The following is a 21171-nucleotide window of genomic DNA, read 5'->3' as shown; positions in this document are numbered from 1 at the left end:
TATTTTAATTTTGTTCCTCCCGTCTTCCCCACCCAGCCCTCTTGTTATTGGCCCTACGGTTTTCTAGCTTGGAAAATTAGTGTTCTGTCAAATTGGGTTCAGCATCTGCTTGGCGACAGTGCCCGCTCCCTCTGCCTCCCGTGCTTGGGAGCCAGCACATCTGTCTGTGCCACCCCGGGCGCCTCAGCACTGTAGAGATGGGATTTCTACCAACAACGATAAAGCTGTTTTCGAACGCTGTTATTAATCATTATGCATGTCGGGGCGTGTGCAAAGTGCTCTTTGCGGTAGACTCATTTAATCCGCCCATCAGCTGTGAGCTTCGTGCCGTTATCAGGGCTCATGTTACAGATAAGGAGAAGTTCAGGGACACAGGCAGAGAGCAGGGACACGGGTAGAGGCATTGTAGCCTCATTGGCCGTGAACTACGTGCTCATCCCTGAGATGCTGTTACCTCCATGGCCCCGAAGATAAGCCAGGGCAGTAGACTAGCCCGCTTTAGGGTGAGGATGACTGGGTTCAAGTCCGGTCCTTCCAGGTGTGAGCCGAGTGACATGAAGTGTGTCTTCCTCTCTCCGCATCTTTTCCTATAAAAGGAACCTCTGGGCGATGACATCCAGCAGACACACTGTGGTCCCCATGGGTCAGATACTCGGGTTCCCCTTGTGGAAGCCCAGGCTCTCTGTTTTTGGCTGACATGATCTCAAGCTGTTTATTTCTCTCTGGTTTTTCAGGTAATGAACCAGAAAGATCATGTCTGAAGTACAAGGAACGGTTGAGTTTTCTGTAGAGCTACATAAATTTTACAATGTGGATCTCTTTCAGAGAGGGTGAGTATGTGTCACTGTTTCTATGTGTGTGTGTGTGTATACATGCATCGTTGATCCTGGAACCACCCATGTTTGACATGTGCAGGTCCACAGCACTTGGATTTTTAAATACAGTATAGTACTGTGAATATCATTTCTCTATCCTTTCCTTAATAACATTTTTCTTCTCTAGCTTACTTTAGCATTAGAATATAGTGTATCATATATACAATGTACAAAATATGTGCAGTTGACTATTATCAATTATCAGTAAGGCTTCTGGTCAACAGAAGACTATTAGTGGTTAAGTTTTTCGAGAGTCCAAAGTCCTACATGATTTTTGACCGCATGGAGGTGAGTGGGTGCCCTGGACCTCACTGTTGTTCAGAGTCATGTGCATATGTGTGTGTATTTAATTTTTTAAACATTTATTCATTTTTGAGAGGCAGAGAAAGACAGAGTGTGAGTGGGGTAGGGGCAGAGAGAGAAGGAGACAGAATCTGAAGCAGCTCCAAGCTCTGAGCTGTCAGCACAGAGCCCAACACGGGGCTTGAACTCACAGACCATGAGATCATGACCTGAGCTGAAATCGGATGCTTCACCGACTGAGCCATGCAGGTGCCCCACGTGTGTGTTTATTTGTACTTTCCCTGATGTGAAGTGGAGGTGATAGGACAGGTCATAGGGCATTTAGATTCACGAGGGAAGGATTTTCATTATTTTTCCTGCCAAATGTAAAACCCAAGTGCAGTTGTAAACCATCCATATGTTGACAGAAACCTGAGAGCATGAATGTCTCCCTCCTTCCTGCACTCTCCTCCATCTTCTCTCTTCTGAGTTTCTCTTCCTGTTGCACACGCTAGTCAGTTTGAGCTTGCCTGGGTGGCTCTGATAATAGAGGTGTCTGTAGGATCAGCATGTCTCAGGGCTGTCTCCCCAAAATTGCATATCGTAAAACCTGTGCCTCAAACTCACAAAAACTGAAAATGTATGATGTCCTCTTTGGAGAGAGAGAGAGAGACAGTGTGAGCAGGGGAGGGTCAGAGAGAGGGAGACACAGAATCCAAAGTCAAGCTCTAGGCTCTGAGCTAGGCTTTCAGCACAGACCCTGACGCGGGGCTCGAACCCACGACCTATGAGAACATGACCTGATCTGAAGTCAGACAGACTCTTAAATGACTGAGCCACCCAGGCACCCCTGATGTCCTCTTTATATACAGGATGAGAATGTAGTTGCTTGCAGTGTTTGAGGACATCTGGGTTTGGTGTTTCACGCGTACAACCTCATTAGGTCGTCATGATAGACTTGCCTCTCAGGGTCACACTGTAAATAGTAACGAGGTGGAATGCTTACCTAAAGCATCCAGGCCCAGGCCAGGACCTTATACTCACAGTGGCGGCTACTCCTTTCCCTGGTTGTAGGCAAGGATGCCGATGTTCTGGAAACTGAGTCAGTGATGTGTTCCAGTTAACAGAGCCAAACAGGAGGCATCTATGTTGTGGAAAACCACTCCGTGCTCCGGAGCCAAAATATAACTCGAAGACAGAGTTTGGGCTAAAAAGGAAGAATAGCTTTATTGCTTTGCTGGGCAAACGAGGCTGAAGCAGGCTATGGCCTTCAAAAAACTGCAAGTCTTCCCGGAGGACGGGGCTGGGGTGTTTTATAGGGAGGTACAGAATCTAGCTGGTTTTGACAGGAATGGAGTATGTGCTGCCGGTCTCCTTAGTCCTTGGACTTTTTCAGGGTTGGTACCAAATTCCTGAAACCAAAGAAGGGAGGAGTGGAGGCTTGTGGAAGACAGGGAAAGGTTACTTTAAAAATTGAACTTTCCCAAAGCATTAGTGTAGCCATTTTGATTTTGGTCAGCTTTGTGCTTTTAAACAGTTCCCTCTAATAGTTTGTTTTTGTTACATAAGCAACCGCTTTACACCTTAGAGGCTTAAACAACAGATTTTGATTTAGCTCAGGAATCTGAGGGAAGGCAGTCAATTTGAGCTGGGCTCCAGTCAGGAAGGTTCTACCAAGCGGGAGCAGACTGCAGGGCATTTTGGATTAATGAGGAAAGGATTTTCTTTATTTGTCTTGCCAAGTGGAAAATCCAAATGCTGGAGGCAGCAGACGAGCTGGGCTTATCTGCCTGGCAGGTGGGTCCTCCAAGCAGGCGAGGAAAGACACACAGCCTCTTGCCAGCAGTCCTCAGGCATGCCCGGGGTGCTTTCCGTGGCCTCCTGCTGGCCAAAGCCAGGCGCAAAAGAGTCTGGAGTCAGGGTGGAGAAATAGAGACAGTCTCTTGGTGGAGCTGGAAGGATCTGCGTGCACTCTGACAATCTTGTCACCCCAGACGAGTGCCCAGGTTCAAAAGGAGACTGAAATTAATGCTTCAAGTGCTTCTTGTATGTTATGGTCCCTTCTTACATAAGGTGAAATTGAGTGGCCGAGCCGTGTTTGTAGGTGCCCCGAATCAGATGGTGAGTGGAAAACGAAATGATTGTGGGACCAACTGTGTTCTGGGAATGGAGCCTAGGGGTTCTGGAGCTGGATTTTGAGGGAACAAAGCTCCGTGCACCAGCTCACCACCACTGGCCTGCCCCTCCTCACTTGACCAGGAGGCGTATGGTGAAGCGAGAAGAGTCTAGGTGTGGGGGCCAGACCTCCTGGGTCCTGGCTTAGTTACTGCTTCTTGGAGCTCCTATGCTACCTCTTTCTGCTCTGCTTTTCAGATTCTACATTTACAAGAAAGGAAGTGTTTTTGATAATGTCATGTGTCTATCATAGTGTCAGATGCTTCTATTTATCATCTCCTAAATCCTCATGATCAACCAGAGAATGAATGATACTATCTTTATTTTGACTGACAGGTAGCTGGGATCAGGATGGCAGAACGGTACCCAGCTCTAACCTAGCAGAGTGGGGACCTGGGGCTGCATTGCGTTATCTGATAACTAAGCCTGGTCTCCAAAGTGGGCTGCCTTCTTCCCAGGGCTGCACAAAACACCCATCAAGATGTGGGAAGAAAATACTAAAATTTTTGCTTATGATGGTTTGAATCAAAAGTAAGAGAGAAATCAAGCTTTGTTAATAATTAGAATCCAGACTGCCCCGGAAACCACATTGTGTCCACACGGCATATGAATCCCGCTTAGTAACTCCAGCATCAAATAAAAGAGGGTGTGCCCCAGCACACAGGAGCTGAAGACATCAGCCTCACGGTGCAAAATACTGCAGTTTTGACTGCGCAGTCACCCACACCTGTAAATTGTTTTCTGCCTTTAACCGCGCCAGCCCTCACAGAATAGCAAGTGACTTCCAAACAAATGTTGCAAGGCAGTCATGAATTGAAGGTAGTATTAAAGATTAAAGCATAGCAAACAGCAGGAGTGACAGGATCACACTGGTTCTCTCCTGCACAAGCCTGTTCGCACACACGGAGGTGGAATGACAGGTTGATCAGATTCCAAAATAAGGGACTGGGAAATTTGAACTTATTTAAGACAACAAATTGATATATGGATTGGTCACTGTCATTGTTCACCATGCACCTCCTGTGGATTGTACTCTGGACCTTCAGGTGTTGATGGTGTCTCGTATGAAATAATCTCCATTAGCAAGACGTTTCAAGGGACGCATCCAGAACTCGAAGAGAGCCCCGTGCAGTTGGTTAAGGGGGTTATAGGGCAAGTGTGGAAACCATAACTTGCTCAGCAAGCCTATGACCTTTAGATCCCTGTGTTTTAGGGAGACATTTTGGGTAGCCCCGCACTCACCACCAAAGTCTACTATTTAATCAGTCTAAATTAAAGCCAGAACATTGAATCACTACAATATGTTTATTTTTAGCAAGAGCAAAAAGGGTATGTGTTTCTTTAATATAAAAGGATCAAGAAGATGTGGTATATATTCACGATGGAGGACTACATGGCAATGAGAGGGAATGACATATGGCCCTTTGTAGGAAAGTGGATGGACCTTGAGGGTGTCATGCTGAGTGAAGTAATTACTTTTTTAAAACATGGATTATTACATTCCTTCTCTCATCTTTATGAAGACTGTTTTCTATACTTAAAATGCACATCACATAGGAGTATACAACTGTATGTGTGTGTGATTGTAAATAAATATGCATATAGTGGGTTGTGTGCTTGAAGACGTCTTTACTGAAATAATTGGCACTTGGTGACCACCGGTCTAGTGGGACAAGGGCTCTCACAGATTTCTTCCGGCTCTTCATGCTAGCACTCTGTGTGGTGTTGAGCTGTTGATGTGGATGAGGGCGTTATCTTGGAAATGAGCTTGCTGGAGGGTCAGCCTCCTAGCATCTATGGCCATGAACAAGCAGGGGCATCATTTGGATGAAGGCAGTCAGACCTCTTACAGGGATGGAGTGGGTGCTAAGATCTTTAGGGACCCGTCAGCAATGGGATCTTGAACTTAAGAGCCCCCAGTCCCCTGAGCCCAGGCTGCAGGGAGTCATGGACAGGCTAGACGTGGTGCCAGCCAGGATTCTGGATCTGCCAGAGTGGACCCTGACAGGTGTGGTCTGTGGTGTGCAATTGCTAAGGATTTTCCCTGCTCTGAATCCTGCAGGGGCTGTGCTCCCCATGAGATGTAGTTACTTTACCAGCAAACACTCCTTGGGGGAGTGATGACCGCGATCAAAGCCCAGCCCCAGGTGCCCACTACAGAAAAGAAAGTGAGGGTTTCCACAGGCCATTAAAGAAGAGGAAGGCAGCAAATGGGGAGGCTGGCCCATGTTAGGGGTGTGAGGAGGTGTCTCAAGACTCCCCAGGAGGTAGACATTAGAGTTGGGGGTTGCAGAAGAAGGAGCATGCCCTTCCTCAGGCTGAACTTGACTGTGGCCATCCAAATTCTGGCCATTTCTCCGGGGGATGAGAAATGCCCCCTGTAGCTCCATCCCAATGTCCCAGAGCATCACTGCCCTGTGAGATGCTGTCTCAGAACCACGGGATGCAGAACTGAGAATATTGCTCCAGATTTTGTCCCGATCAGGGATTACTTGCTTCTAGAACATTTACTTATGTGGATGGTTTTTCTGGTCCCAGCATGCATGTTGCCTCTGGGTGATGTTTGCTTTGAGCAAACAGTCAACTTGCATTTATCCAAAGTCTACATTGACTGAAGAAAATTCTCAAAGGAAAAGCATCTCCTGACATGGGTCAGCAAACATTATGAATTGTCAACTGTGCTTGGCAGCAAGACTCATCCTGACAAAAAGGCAGGGAGGCACTGGGGAGCCTAGCCTGGGGGTCAGCCCTGAATGTGAAGCCAGCTTTTGCCACCTGTAAGCTCTGAGAGGGTGAGAATATCCTTTTAGAATGCTGTGAGCTACCATTTTGTCACCTGTAAAGTGGCGATGACACAGTCTTGTGGGGTAATCAGAAGTCTTGCAGTGTTAATTGCATTAATTAATATACGTAGGCACCTAGCATGGTGCCTAGTATCTAGAAGATACTATCTAAATTGTCACTACTACCCATAAATCCTTGCCTCTTGTTTTTCCTTAACATTATTAATGGAGTCACCACCAAAAGGGTTGGTGTGACTGCCTTGCCTTCCTGTTTCCAGCCCTCCAGCTGGCTTGCGCTCCCACCCAGCTTACTGCTCAACACCTCAATAGTTTGACCTTAAACTTCTGTACCTTATTGTCTGTGCTCAGATCATTCTTGACCCTTGCCCTTCTAATATCTACCTTGAAAAATCTACCCTGCTAAGCTCCACCTGAAGTATGACCTCCCGTCCAAACGATTTCTGCACACTGATATTTACCTACTGCATTCAGCCCAGTTTTTATGACCCCCTCGCTCCCATGTTCTTAAAGTCTGTCTCTCTTGTTTTATTCTGCGATCCACTCACACGGTCATTCCTCTAAACACCAGTAAGCATATGCTAGTGTAATAGGTTCTAGAAAGATGGCGATGGGAGTGTGTGTGCCACAGAGTGTGTTTACCAGCTGATGAGGGAGGCAGACACACGCATAGGAAGTGACCACGGTGTGGGAAAAGTTCTGTGACAAAGACAGGTTGAGGTGCTGTGCAGAGAAACATCAGAGCAAAGCCGGTCTGTGGCCAGAGTCAGAGGAGGGCTCCTGGGAGTAGACTGCACAGAGTCAGCCGTGGACCTGGGAGGGCAGGACCGCAGAATGGCTCACTGGTGTTGGGAAGCAGGGCCAACCGGGAAGGCCACGGTGAAGTGAACAGTAAGAAGGGGCCAGAGGGGGATCGTAGAACTTATGGCAGCCAGGCTCCCGTTGGACTGGCCACCACAGTGGTGTCAATGTCAGTGTCACAGATGTGCTGAGATAACACTGGTTGTCCTTTCCGGCTTTGTCTTCTTGTCAAGTGACCTTAAGCTCCTTAAGGGTGAGAACCTGATCCGATGTGACTTTATATGGCTGGTGGCCAGCCAAGTCCAGGGCCTGGTGCCTCCTAGGGGATTGATCATACCTTGTGTTTGCTTTGGTTGAACTTTCTGCTGCTTTCAGAACTTCCTGCAGCTCAGGATCATTATTAAATGATATTAGTAATGAGAAAACTATTCCTAATTCCTAATGTACCATTTATTTTTTTAATGTTTATTTATTTTTGAGAGAGAGAGAAAGAGAGTGTGTGCACGTGGTGGGGAAGAGCAGAGAAGTAGATGGACAGAGGATCCAAAGCAGGCTCCTTGCTGGCAGCACAGAGCCTGGTCCCATGAACCATGAGATTCCTGACCTGAGCCAAAGTCAGACACTCAACTGATTGAGCCCCCTAGGCGCCTACCCGCCCCCACCCAATGCACTATTTAAATCAATGCACCTCAACATGTGACTGGTGTCACCATTATGCTACTGTTAGAGATGCAGATTTTTGGTCTTGACTCAGATATACCAAGTCAGGATCACTGGCTATGAGGCTCAGGAAACCATGTTTTCACATGTTCTCCAGGTGAGTCTGGTTGAACAGCATAGGATGTTTCTGTGACAGTGTCAGGCTAGGCCATGTGCTGGAATCATCTGCAGAACCCAAGAAACTGCCCTCCAGACTTATAAATAATTTCTGGGGTGAGACCCCAGGCATCAGCCCTTGTAAAGTTTCCCAGGTGTTCCCAGGTGGAGACTGACTGGGTGAGACCAAGTAAAGAGTCCCCACATCGAGGACCCTCAGCCTCGCTTTGAGACCTGTTTGTCCAAAGAAATCAGACCCAGGTCCCTTATTTCATCGCAGGGCTGTGGCATCTGCCTTTCCCCAAGAGGAGACTGGACCTTGCCTAGCTTTGCACGTTAGCCTTTTGCTCACGGACCCATGGAAATTCCTCGTTAGCTTCCCATTGTGGATTCTGGAAGCCAGAAAGCAGAAGGCAAGGTCTCATTTCATTTACAACAATTTTCTCGTAAGGAAATTCTTAAGTGAACAACTAGGTATAAACCCATTATGTGACTATCCTAAGTCATCAATTTATTATATGTTGTTTATACCTATTTATGAGATTGTGAACCTTCATTCCCATTATTGTTTGCTGAAAAGGAGCTAACATTTGTCCTTGAAAATGTACTCAGACTTCATTTTAAATCTTGATTCAGACAAAGTTCTACATCAAACTGACTTTCTTTCTGAGCGAAGATTTAACCTGACATTCAGATTCATCTCCAGGCCTTTCCTCCACACCTTCTCTACAATATCACTTAGAAGATTTTCTGCCCAGAGGTTGTAGATGATTACAGATAAATTCTGTCATACCACAGAAGAGTTGCACAAAACGACCTGCAATCAGTATTATCAGATCTGATGTCTAAGGTCAGACACTCATGGAACTCTTAGGATTGAAAACCACTCTGAACCAACTCACATGCCTTTTCTCTACCAGAGTGAACACAGTTGAGTTGGAAGTCAAGGGGCTCCTGGAAGACAATGCCACCTTGTGTTTATGCCTCGATGTCCCCACCTTACTTAATGGCCAACGACAGCCAGCTCCCTGTGAAATGAGTTAACCAGCCCTGATGTGCCTTAATAGACTCAGAAATACAATCGTCTTTACTTGCCAGAGATCAATTAATTGATTTGTCTGGTTCTGTCAGAAACAATCGTTTTCTTCACTTCTCTTATTAAAATATGGTGCCATCCTTTCCATTCATCCCCTCACTTTTGAAGGGGAGGTTGGGATTATAAATGGTTGAGAGCCCCCACTGGATGTTCAGCTTTCCCGGGTAGAGGGGAGGCCACCATGGCTCAGGGAGTTGGGGGCTGTGAACACACCAGGCGAGCGTCCCCAGGGCTTTGGCTCTGCAGCAAGAGACGGGGCCAGTGCCCTGAGGAGTGAGTGGTCAGTGGGTATGATTTTCACACCACGGAAGCCATGGATATAATATATTTTGGTCCTGTTGTTACTTTGCCTCCTGAAGCGAGTCACCGAGAGTGAAACCCACAGACACAAAGAGAGACGGTGAATAAGTTTATTTTAGTTCGGCCGAACACCCCTCCCGAGTGTTGGCAAGTCCTCAGGAGAGAGCGCCGCTGAGCAGGAGCTCAGGGTTTTAAGGGCTTTGGCAAGACAGAATATGCCATCAATCATAGTTTACAGCATTCTGTAATTAGCAATTGTATTTCGACACACAAACGTCTTTGTCTTAGAAGAAATATGAAGTGACCAGTCATAGGTCCAAAGCGGAGGCGAAGCAGGTGCACGGAAGCGAGAACTTTGCAGTTAAAGGGCAGGATCCAGTGACAGTATCTTAGAAAATAAGTCAACCTTAATGTATGGGTTACATTTTAGGACTCCCAGAGCTCAATTTCCCAACCCTTAATTGTTCAAGCAGTAAATGGTTGGAGAGTGAAAGAATGGTTGGTAGTTTTTCAGTAGGGTCAGCTTGACCTGAGGAGGGTCTTACACCGTGGCTCTCCACATGTCCAAACCCACGGATGACCTTTACTTGTGTATAAATCAGCGTGATTTGGGATTTTTATCACTCAGAGTCAAGGGCTCCATCTAGCCTGGGGATTGTGGGTATGTTCCACAGTCGCTAAGAATAAAATTCCATATTATTGTTTTAATAAAAATTTGACCTCCCCATAAAAAGGCATTATTAGAAGTTCTCCTATGACGGTTATGTAGTTGGACATTCTGGATGATTTTTCTAGAAAATCCACATTCCTGTCAACAATGGCCCTGTGTCATTTTTTTTCTTCTTTTGCCTTTGAATCTGTGACTTTTTGAGCCTGCTACTTTAATAAGCCTTTTCCTAAGTCCTGCTTGAGGACATGCTCAGCAGGTCTGGGAAGAAGAGACCCATCCAGGGGGCTGAGTGTGGCCTGTAGACATTAACAGGCCCCTGATGAGCTGCCCGCAGGGCCTGGTTCTCCCCTGGGGAAATCAGAGAGGCAGACGCCCCCGGGCAGCGTGGCCCTTTCTAGTTTTGAACTCAAAGTGGTTACAGGAGCAGAAGGTCAGGCCCTCAGGCGAGCGAAAGGTGTCTGGTCCGGAAGGTGATAGAGTGAATGAACACAGACACCAATCTGGATCCGGATTCTGTGTCTTCTGTTATTGGCCCTGTGCCCACAGGCCAGGTGCTACCCTCTGGTCTCTGTTTCTTCAGTGGTTTTGCAGGATCCTTATTGGAAGCCAGTGAGGTCGCGTCTGTCAAGCTCCTAGGTGGACAGAGGTCTGGGCCCTGCAGTGCTGGCCGAGGTGGCCTGAGACGGGCGCTGATCTGGCCAGACTCTGAACTGGGCCTTCCTTTCCAGGTTTTCAGCAGGTGCCTTTTTTTTTTTTTTCAAGTTTGTTTATTTTGAGAGAGAGAGAGAGAGAGAGAGAGAGAGAGGGCTTGAGAAAGGGGTAGAGACAGGGAGAGAGAGAATCCCAAGCAGGCTCTGCATTGTCAGTTTAGAGCTCACACAGGGCTTGAACCCATGAACTGTAAGATCATGACCTGAGCTGAAATCAAGAGTCAAACGTTCAACCGACCACTGAGCCACTCAGGCGCCCCTCAGCAGGTGCTGTATGCTCCCCACCACTAGTCTCCCAGGAGGGGGTGAAGTTGTCTTGGTTTTAGGTTTCTTTTCTTTCTTTCTTTCTTTTTTTTTTAAAGTTGCTGGTGGAAAACCTAGTGGACTCGTGCTGATTCGTATTGGCCTCAAGGGGGGAAAGTCTGCCTCCTGTTCTTCACCTCCTATGTGGGGTCTGCAAAGTGACCACATTGATTTCGGTTTCCAGCCCTGATGAGACATAATCGACCTATAATGTTCTGGATGTTTAAGGTGTACGTGTGCTGACCCCACACACACGTGTAGCGCGGAAGGGCCACAGTGTCCTCCGGCAACGTCCACACGCACTGCACATTCCTACAGAAATGATTGCTTGGGGAACTCTCGTGAGGTGTTCTCGACAGAGGTCCAGTAAACTGCAGACGTGTCTTCTCTAGAAGGTTCTTCGACTAGATCCTGGGTCAGAGTAGAAGGTGTAAGGGAGTGAGGTCCTTAAGCGCTCCTGTTTGCTTCCCTTTGTTGTCCAGTATTGCTCAAAAGCAATTTTTCAGTGTATTTCAACAAATGTCCTAATTTTAAATGTTCAGTTGCACACACACATGCACACATGAGACAGCTTTTGCCTGGTGAAGGAATCGTGGTGACAGTTCACCTTTGTTCTGTTCCTCATTTTTCACGATACACACGTCACGTTTGTAATCAAAATTCCCTATCTCCTTCCTCCCCCCTCCTCTTCCCTCCTCCTCCCTCTTCCTCTACCTCCCTCTCTCCCCCTCCCTCTCCTGTCCCCCTGGCTCTCCCTCTGCCTCCCTTCCTTCCATTGTCCCCCTCCCTCCTCCTCCCCCTCCCTGTCTTCCTCTACCCCCCTGACTCCCTCCCCTGCTCTCTTCCTCCCTCATCCACCTCCCTCTCCCTCCCTCTCCCTCCCTTCCCCCTCCTCCCCCTCTTCTTCTTCCTTTCTTTTCTTTCACTGGACAAACACTATTCTATATGCACATATGTTTTCCTTTACAAAAGTGTAATAGACCAGTTTATTCTCTATTTTTATTTTCCCTGTTTTTTTTTAAATAGGAATTCTTTCACTCTTGATAATATAAACCAGTTATCCTGAAAATGACTAAAGTTTGCTGCTTCTTGTGCTTCGAAGTTGCTGAAAATGTTGGTAGAGATTAATACTGTATTGGACCAAGCGCTGTTATCACCCAGCAAGGTGAGGAAGGACATGACATTCAGCCTAAGTCCTCACTCCCACATCTCTTTCTCAGCTCCTCCTGAACCCCTGTGGGAGGGCGGTGCTCTGAGGAATTTAGCTCTGCTTGGGGACCTGTGGCATCTGGCAGGAGATCGCCACCTGTTCGGTGGGTGGGGCTTTTACGAAGCACAGAAGTCCGGAAGTCCATGCAGCTGAAGCTGGGCTCCAGCCCTCCCACCAGCTGATGTCAGGTCTGTGAAGTTACTGTTTGGGAACTTCTGGGAAAGGGGAGTCACCAGTAGAAGGCTGCTCTTTTCTGCTCTTCGTAAAAACAGGTGCATCTTGAGACGCCTGGCTGGCTCAGTCGGTTGAGTGTCCGACTTCAGCTCAGGTCATGATCTCCCAGCTGGTGGGTTCTGTGCTGACAGCTCAGAGCCTGGATCCTGCTGCGGATTCTGTGTCTCCCTCTCTCTGCCTCTCCCCCACTTGCTCTCTGTCTCTCAAAATAAAATAAAGACCAATAAAAATTAAAAACAGGAGAATCTTTGTGTTCGTCAACACAATCCAGTGATCCCCCCAAGGGTGATGTTCTAGGCTTTCTTTGAACAACTCTCTTGTTTCATTTGATGAAACTGTCTCCCAAACTCCATCTCAACCCACGAGACTCCATCAGAATTTCACTGGGGAGGAAAATTTTAAAATTTTCTGTCACTACAAAAGTGATGATAATTTTGTAGCCCCATAATTTGACAGGTAGTGTTATCCCTAAATTACAGAGGGTGTGGGGCTAACGTGGGTTCAGTGTCTTCTCAGGTGTGCCCGTGTGGCCAGTGGCCAGAGGGAGGGGTTCTCTTGGACCCCAGAGTCTGGACATCCTGTCTTTACCCCACTAGGCCTGTTCGTTTCCCTTGGGTCAGGATGGGTGTTCAGATGCTGTGGTGTCTTTTTCACCCCTTCCGTAAACACCCTGAACTTCTGCTATCAACAAAACTCGAGGGGAAATCATACTCTGATTTCCTCTCCCTGCTGCCCCGCAGGTGCCCGGATGGCCTTGCATAAGGAGAGGGTGACGTACAGGAGAATGACTCCTTCCAGCCAGCGACAGGCAGGCACACCAGGCACTCTCTCCACCAAATGTATTCACACCTCTCTGACAGAAGTTCTTGCCCGAAATAGAACCCTCAATGATGAGCATTTGCTCCCCGTTTTCCTTTCCCATCAGAACTTTCCCTAATGCTGTTCTCAGGAGGGAATGTGTGGTGTCCCTCCCATAGGATTTCCATACACAGGGCCCCTAGTAAAGCAGGTCAGCCTGATTTCCCTTTCCTCTCTTTATGCATTTTATAAACCTGCTGATTGACTCATTTGGGGGACTTTGGGCTCTGTGCTGCCCTGGGAACTCTGGGCAGAACAATGAGAAAGACAGAGCCACGAACTCAGGTCATCCACTGTGACTGTGGGAGTTGGGGATGCAAGTCAAGAAAGTGAAATCCCAAACAGGAAAGCAAAGAAGGGGCAAGGAGCGCCTCAGGCGGGAGGCATCGGGACAGGTCACCTGTGAGAGGTGGGAGGGAGTCCCAGGCATTGAGGACCGTGTGTGCCAGGGCTTGGAAACAAAAGCGTGGCATCTCCTGGGAAGTGTAGGGGTGCTCAGGTGCTCAGGACAGCTGCATGGAGGCTTGTCCCTAGCCTGGGAGGAGTGGGGCTAGCCCTGGTCATGGTAAAGGGCAGGTCTGTTGTGTCCTGGGCTGCATCCTGCCGGGATGGCACCTTGTAGATAAAAGAGAGCTGGGGGACAGTTTCCATTAAGGAAGTTAGCGATTGCAGGTGGTGTAGACATGGCTCTTTGGAGGGATAGTTAGGGTGGGGAGATGAGGAAGGTGGCAAGGGTGGCTCAGAGGGAGAGCACCTGGGAAATGCTGACGCCGTGGAGTCAGAAGAATTGGGGCCTCTTACGTAATGTTGAGAGGGAGAGAGGAACTGCAGTGCAAATCTGCTGTTCCCTTGGGGGAATTAGCAGATAGGGTTGAGGCAGCGGAGGACCAGGCAGTTGGGGTCAGTGATGTGAGTCCATGAGTCCGGAGGCAGCACGGGAGCCGAGTGCAGCGGACAGGCAGGAATCCGGGCTGGGATTCGTCGGGGCACCTGAGCCTGGCTCATGTCCTTCAGGGCCTTGTAACACTTGGGGAGATCAGTCTGCCTGCCAGGACCTTGCGTCCATCAGCTCTCGCGGCGCTATTGACGGCCCTGTGAGCTAGGTAAACTAGCCAGCTCGTCTCCCAGATGGGTAAACCGAGGCCCAGAGATACCTGGCTGTCTCGTAGCGAGTCAGGGTTTGAATCCATGGCTGTCCGTCTGCAAAGCCAGGATTCTCAATACTGTTCTTTATTCCGTTGGCAAGGCAGACCCCAAGAAAAAAATCACAACTTAAATACATTTGATGGTGGAGAAACATGCAAAAGTGTCTGAGCTAAAGCTGTTGAGGGGGGGTGTCAGAGGCACCAGGAGAGAGGAGAAATTGCACAAGTGATGAAACGCAGAAACCTGAGAGCCCGAGGGAGGGAGCCTCCTCAGGGCCACGTCTTGCAGATGGATCAAAGAATATGGAGACCCAAAAGGTCTTGAATTTGGCCTCCAGAGGTCAAGGCCAGCTTTGGTCAGAGCAGTTTGTATGATGGGAGCCTGAGAGCTTGGCGTGCAGACGGCTGGCCACCAGCCCTGCAGAGGGAACCCTCGCCGGCCTCCTGACCTGAGCTGTGCTGTTCTGTGTGATCAAGCCATGTAGAGCTGACGGGGGTGGCCATGCCCCAGTCGCTGCCTCTCTGAACTGATGCTGCTGGGAGGAGTCCCCAGAGGGCCCCTGGGGGAGGCAAAAGTGTACCAAGAAGTCAGAACTTTCTCTTGAGGAGTCGGTGCAGGAGGGCTGGGGATGGGGTGTTTTAAGCAGGGGGGTGATCATATTTGGATCGGGAAGTCATTTAGCTGAAGCGTAGAGCAGAGATTGGAGCAGTGCCCTCCTGGAATTAGGGAATTAGCACACGTATGTTTGAATTCATATATACTCGGTGAGGGTAGGGTACTTCCAGGAACAGGGTAGCGATGATGCAGGAGACATTTACTGAGCTATGTGACAAAGAGGTTTCCTCCTGCATTCCAAATCCTATTGATTAGCAATTTCCCAGCTTGGTATAAAGCACAAATCCCCCCCAGTAATCTCTGTCTTCCCATGACTCAGTGAGCAGTGGAGCCATAAGGAACAGTAGTGAAATGGACCCTGTGTATATCTGGGAAGGTCCCTAACACAGGTTATTGAGGAAGCAGATCAGGCAAGAAGGATTAGACATAGGCGTGGGGTGTGAAACGGGATTTCTTCCCATCGCTCCTCAGTCCCAATGAAGATAAATCTTTAGCCTTAAGTGTTTAGAGGCAGAGGGGAGGGAGGGGAGCAGGATAGAAGATGAATAGATATTTGGGTCCCAGCAGGGGCCCAGGACCTGTCGGCTGAGCCATAGTTTCTGAGTACTAGGAATAGACTGCAGGTTGAAGACCACTGCGCATGGTTGTTGGGATTTAAGGCAAAGTGACCCTTCCTTTTATTAAAATCCATCCCATTCAACATCACAGACTTTAACCAGTCAAATTGGCAGTGTCCCTCTATGGACACTCACTTTCTGGGTCACCCAGTGCCCTGCATTTAAACACCATCCCTGTGCCATGGATTTCCTGGTTGATGTCATTAGCCCCTTCCCTCTTCCAGACTTCAGACTTGCCCAGCAGGAGTTTGACCAATTGTCATCTTGCTGTCCATGCAACACCAGACCAAACACCTGATGAGCCCCCTGCCCCCCAATCCTCTTCCGTCAGTCACCCCACCTTGGTTGATGGCAACTCCATTCTCTGGTTGTCAAGAGGCACATTGCAGAGCACTCCTTGACTTCCCTCTGCCTCCCTCCTCATGTCACTGCAGCCAGAACTCCTGTCCCTTCCAGATGCATCCCGACAATGACGTTTCTCACCCCCTACTGCGAATGCCCTGCTTCAAGCCATCATCTGTTTCATGTGGATTTGTACTACCGTCTCCTCTGTCAGATCTTCCTGATGCGACCTTTGACCATCCCTACTCCATCACAATGTGGAAGTCCGATGGTCCTTCTAAAGTGATGCTCCCATGTTCCAGCTCTCCCAGATCCCTTTGGTTTGCTGTGAACAAAGCCAGAGTCCCTGGGATGGATGCTATTCTTCCCTCCTTCGTGTTCCTCCTTCCACAGAGGTCGCTCTGGTGCTCCTTGATTGTGCCAGGCATGATCCCTCAGTAGAGTCTTTGTGCTGTTCTCCTCGACTCTTCTAGGTTGCTGCCGGAGGCCCCCCTCTGTGGCGGGTCCATGACATGCTGCCCAGGGTCTCCAGCTGTGTGGCAGGCTGCTGGGCTCCCACAGTTGGGCCCTTCTCAGGGGGGTTTCCTAGCTAGGAGATCTCCACCTTGCCCAAAGTTGCACACACCCCTTTCCCCAACTCTGGGGCTCCTGACACCCAGTGACTGGTTGATGGGTGCCACAAAAGCCTGACCTCCTGGCCCCCATCAGGGACATCAGTGATGGACCATTCCAGGCTCTGGGTCCCCCATGGACTGACCGAGTCTCCGGTTGCAGTTATATCTTGATCCATCCATCTCTCCCACCTGCCAGTTCTCACTCTCCCGTGGCAGGTGCTCCTGAGATCACTCCTCACTCCATGTTTGCACACAGATCTCCAACTGAGAGACTGTATCAGGAAATCCAACTTGAAATACCTTCCTTGATCCCTCCTCCAAAACCGCAGTCCCCCATCTCCACCCCTGCTGGCTCTCCCAGCCCCACGAACACTGTTAACCTGGCACCATTTAGATGGTTTTGGTTGGTATCTGCCTTCCCCTTACACCCACCGCGGGCTATGAGTTCCTGGAAGGAGGGACGCTTGGCACGTTCTCTGTTGTCAGTCAGGTGTCTGTAACGGGGCCTGGCTCATCATAGTTGCTCATCAAGTATTAGCTGAATGGAAGGTACAGCAAGGTGAAGGTCATGGTTGAAAGCACAGGACAGGGGGCTGTGTATTCCCTGCCCCAGGGTGATGGGTACCTCGAGTGTCATGTCCAGGAGTCCCGGGTCCCTTCCACGACCAGCAGGAAAGCATGTCAGAGGTAACTTGTAAACCTCAGGACTTGGTGGTGTGTGGGTTTCCCAGGGCTGCACAACGGAGGGCCAAACACTGGTTGGCTTCTACAAGACAGGGTCATTGTCTCTCAGGCCTGGAGTCCAAAAGTCTGAGATCAAGGTGCTGGCAGAGTCGGTCCTTTCTGAGGCTGGGAGGGAGAATCTGTTCCAGACTGCATCCTGGCTTCCGGTGGTCAGCTGGTGGTCTTTTGGCAGATGCATCCCTTCCTTTTCCGCCTCTGTCTTTACATGGTGCCCTCCCTGTGTCTGCACACATCACCTTCCCTTGTGCATGTCTGTTTCGGTTTCCAAGTTTCCGCCCTCTAGAAGGACAGCAGTCATTGGCTTAGGGCCCCGCCTAATGGCCTCACTTGAACTTAAATACCTCTGTAAAGAGCCTATTTCCAAATCAGGTCACATTCTGAGGTACTGGGGGTTAGGATTTGAATATATCTTTGTTGAGGGGACACAATTCAGCCCCTAATGGGTGCTATCTCCCAGTTTGCATAGAGGGAACAGGATTTGGAAGCACACAAAAGGGCGTGACGGGTAGGTGGAATGATAATTTTGTGTAGATTCTGCCTGGATTTTACTCGGCACTGACAGTGGTCCAGGGATGCAGGACTTGTGACGCTGAAGCTGTGGAATTTCCCAGGCCACCTGCAGTGAGCGGCCACCCCAGGTGGGGCAGGCATGTGCTGGGTGATGGCCCCCGGGAGGTAAGAGGGTCACCTTGCAAGGACTTTGGATGTCGAAACCATGGGCATTACCCTGTGGAGAGTGGACACCATAAGGTTGCCGGGGGGGATGGGCCTGAGGTCTGGCAGTCCTAGAAGAAGCTTGTGTATCCCACAGGTCAGTGCACTGAATACGTGAATAAGCGAGCTGGGCACGTTTGAGGGGACTTTGCCCTGTCAGTCCTTGGACAGCCGGGTGGCAGAAGAATCCCCTCCGCGTGTCCCATTTCCTGATGCCTCACGGAGGCCTTTTCTCTCTCATAACTGGAATACCCCAAGGTGTGTTCAGGGGAACATGGGTCCCACGTGGGCAGCCTGCTGTAGACTCCTGCACAGGTGCTTCTCTGCACTAGTATTTCTCTGCCTTCCACATCATGTGGTGTGCGCACATGTGCGGATGCATGCGCACAGGGGGGGTGGGGGCGGGTGGTGTGATGCTGGCATTCCAGAGCATATCTCTCTTGGAGAGTGGTGCTTTCTCCCAAGTTGCCTTCTTCCCATCCATTGGATCTGCAGGCTTGGTCTGAGTTGGATTCGATGAGCAAGTGGAAATAGCGCACTGCTCTGTGTTCTCCTTGGCCAGCAGCCTTCTTTTGTGTAAGGACATGGGGAAGAGGGGGGTGGCATTTCTATTCGTACTAAGTACTTCATAGAGGATGGTGTCGTTTGCATCTTTGGCATATCATGTGAGTGAGAATACTTCTCAGATGAGGACCCAGGAGGTTCAGAGATTTCGTCAGTGGCCAGGATTTGGGCTTGGATGTCAGAGCGCCTGAATGAACTCCTGGCCCCAAGACCTCAGAGCAGTGTCACCACAGACAGGTTTGTTTATCTCCACATCCGAAAATACAGATGATGAGAGGACCTGCCTCCCAGGGCTACTGCAGACAACAGATTACGTGTGTGTACTGCCCCTGGGTATGCACGCATGCTCTCTGCTCATTATTAACGTGTACTGTTCCTGAGTACACACGTGTGCTCTCTGCTTATTATTAATGTTTACTGTTCCTGAGTACACACATGTGCTCTCTGCTCATTGTTAATCGTCATCATCATTGTGGTTATTACACAAATGGCCCGAGGGATCCCTGCTACTGCTTGGTGGCACATCCAGAATTTACACCTGCCCCTGGCTTCCTGCAAGGCTTCCACATTCCTGTACAGCTGGCCCTTGAGCAAGGCAGGCTTGGAGCACACAGGTCCCTTGGTACACGGATTCTGTATAGCGCAGCACCGCCAATGTCTTTTCTCTTCCTAATGGTGTCCTTAATAACATTTTCTCTGCTCTCACTTGCTTTATTGTCAGAATGCAGCATGCAGTACACATAACATGCCAAGTGTGTGTTCATCCTTACGATCAGTAAAACTTCCCCAGTCTACAGTGGGTTCTGGGTGGTTATTTTATAGGAAGTCAGAAGTTTTAGGAGGATTTTTGACTGCACAGGGGTCAGCACCCCCCCATCCCCCATGTTCAAGGGTCAACTGCACATGGTTATATTGCTGGCTCCACTTGGGATATCTTAGCCTCCAGAATGGATTCCTCGTCTGGAACCACGGAACTCTCCTGAGTCCGTCCGTCCATCTAGTCACATATTCATTCATTCGTTTGTTCGTTCTTCCTCTGATCACACACAGATCAAACAGGCAATAGGAAAAGAAAATGAGCCAGCTTGAGCTTAGCCCCTGCTGTATCCCAGGGATTGAGCCAGGCCTTTATCTACATCATTTCACTTAATTATCCTGCAGAAGCTGATATTATCTTTCCTGTTTCACACATGAGCAAACAGTCTTCAACAAAGAATAAAGCAAAATATCGTAGCTGAAGTCATGCAGGCTGCTCGCTCTCTGAGCTCCGCACCTGTCCCTGCCCCTGCTTGGAGCATCCGTCCATCTGTGACATTCTCCCAGGAGACCCTGCTCAGACTTTCTAGTCTTTTCTCTGAGGCCACCTGTCTCAGGAGGCCGTCGGATGGCTTCGCCTGGGCCAGGAGCCTCCTTCACGCCTTCCTGTGTTCTACCACTTATGCTGACCACCTTCCCCCTTGCACTGCATGGGCCTGGCCCCTGGGGGCCCCTCAATTCCTGCTCCCCGGGCTCGCTGCCCAGGGCTGATACAGCGTGGCACTCAACCAAAGCCTGGTGATAAGCGGGTGATTTGGGTTGAAATATTTTGACTGTCCCCGTTGGTTTTCTGAACCCAAAGGGGTATTTATTGAGTGTCTACTATGTAGTTGAGACACGTCCAGATGCCACTCTCATGGGAGTGACCCAGGCCAAACAGCCCCTGCTCTCATGGAGCATCAGCCCAGTAGGAGAGACGGCTGTCCAACCTAAGCTCCCTTCTCTTTAGAATTTTTAAAAATGTTTTATTTATTTTTGAGAGATAGAGAGACAGCGTGAGCAGGGGAGGGTCAGAGAGAGAGAGGGAGACACAGAATCTGAAGCAGGCTCCAGGCTCTGAGCTGTCAGCACAGAGCCCTACATGGGGCACAAACCCACGAACCATGAGATCATGACCTGAGACAAAGTCGGGTGCTCCACTGACTGAGCCGCCCAGGCGCCTCATACCTAAGCTCTGTTTGCTCAGCAGCGAAGTCAGCTTGGAATGTGCGTTGTGACGTAAAGTGCAGGTGGCCGTGGAAATATCACAAGAGACTCCTCGTTTAGATTGAGGGCTCAGGAGAGGCTCTTGGAAGAAGTAGCATTTGAGAGGAGACTTGAAGGTTAATTAGAAAATAGTTGAATTTGAGTGAAAGGAAAGAGGCCAGGGGAGGGGCGGGCAGAAGGAATGAGGCCCCGGGTGCGGGCACCTTAGTCCGGAAAACCCACTAAGTCTCCTGTGGCCGCTGGAAGGTGAGCCCGGGCCAGGCTGTGCGTGGCCTCCATGCCCTAGGGGGCATCTCTCCCCCACGGTGTCACAACAGGCCGCCACCCGGGCCTGGGCTTCAGTCATTCTTACCCCTCTTCCTTCTCGTGTCTCTCCTTACCCTTCTTACCCCCCAGGCAGTGCCTCTGACTTACATGCACCACCTCACTGCTGCCATCCCAATGCAGCCCATGTCACCTCCCACAGAGCCTGTCCCTGCCTCCTCCCCGTGTCCCTGGGCCCTCCCGTCCCCACTCTCCCAGTTTTGTCAGAGGGTCCTTATATTTTTTTATTTTGTTTTTAATTTTTAATGTTTGTTTATTTTTGAGAGAGGGGCAGAATGCGAGTGGGGGAGGGGCAGACAGAGAGGGAGACACAGAATCGGAAGCAGGCTCCAGGCTCC

The 21171-nt window shown here is 49.5% G+C and overlaps 1 protein-coding gene across 3 annotated transcripts in view; it reads left to right on the top strand.

Annotated features, from left to right (window-relative positions):
• Window positions 1–737: 737 nt before the first annotated feature.
• FAM135B (family with sequence similarity 135 member B) overlaps window positions 738–21171 on the top strand; it is a 183778-nt gene continuing 163344 nt past the window's right edge. For all 3 annotated transcript variants that reach the window (XM_029923764.1, XM_029923763.1, XM_029923765.1), the window contains exon 1: window positions 738–830. In XM_029923764.1, coding sequence (XP_029779624.1) covers window positions 754–830 — 77 coding nt within the window. In that variant the 5' untranslated portion in view covers window positions 738–753. The remainder of the gene's footprint in view (window positions 831–21171) is intronic.

The sequence above is a fragment of the Suricata suricatta genome, chromosome 15, assembly GCF_006229205.1.
Source record: "Suricata suricatta isolate VVHF042 chromosome 15, meerkat_22Aug2017_6uvM2_HiC, whole genome shotgun sequence".
NCBI lineage: Eukaryota > Metazoa > Chordata > Mammalia > Carnivora > Herpestidae > Suricata > Suricata suricatta.
Note: the sequence above shows the minus strand (reverse complement) of the source record. Positions and strands in the feature narration are given on the sequence as shown.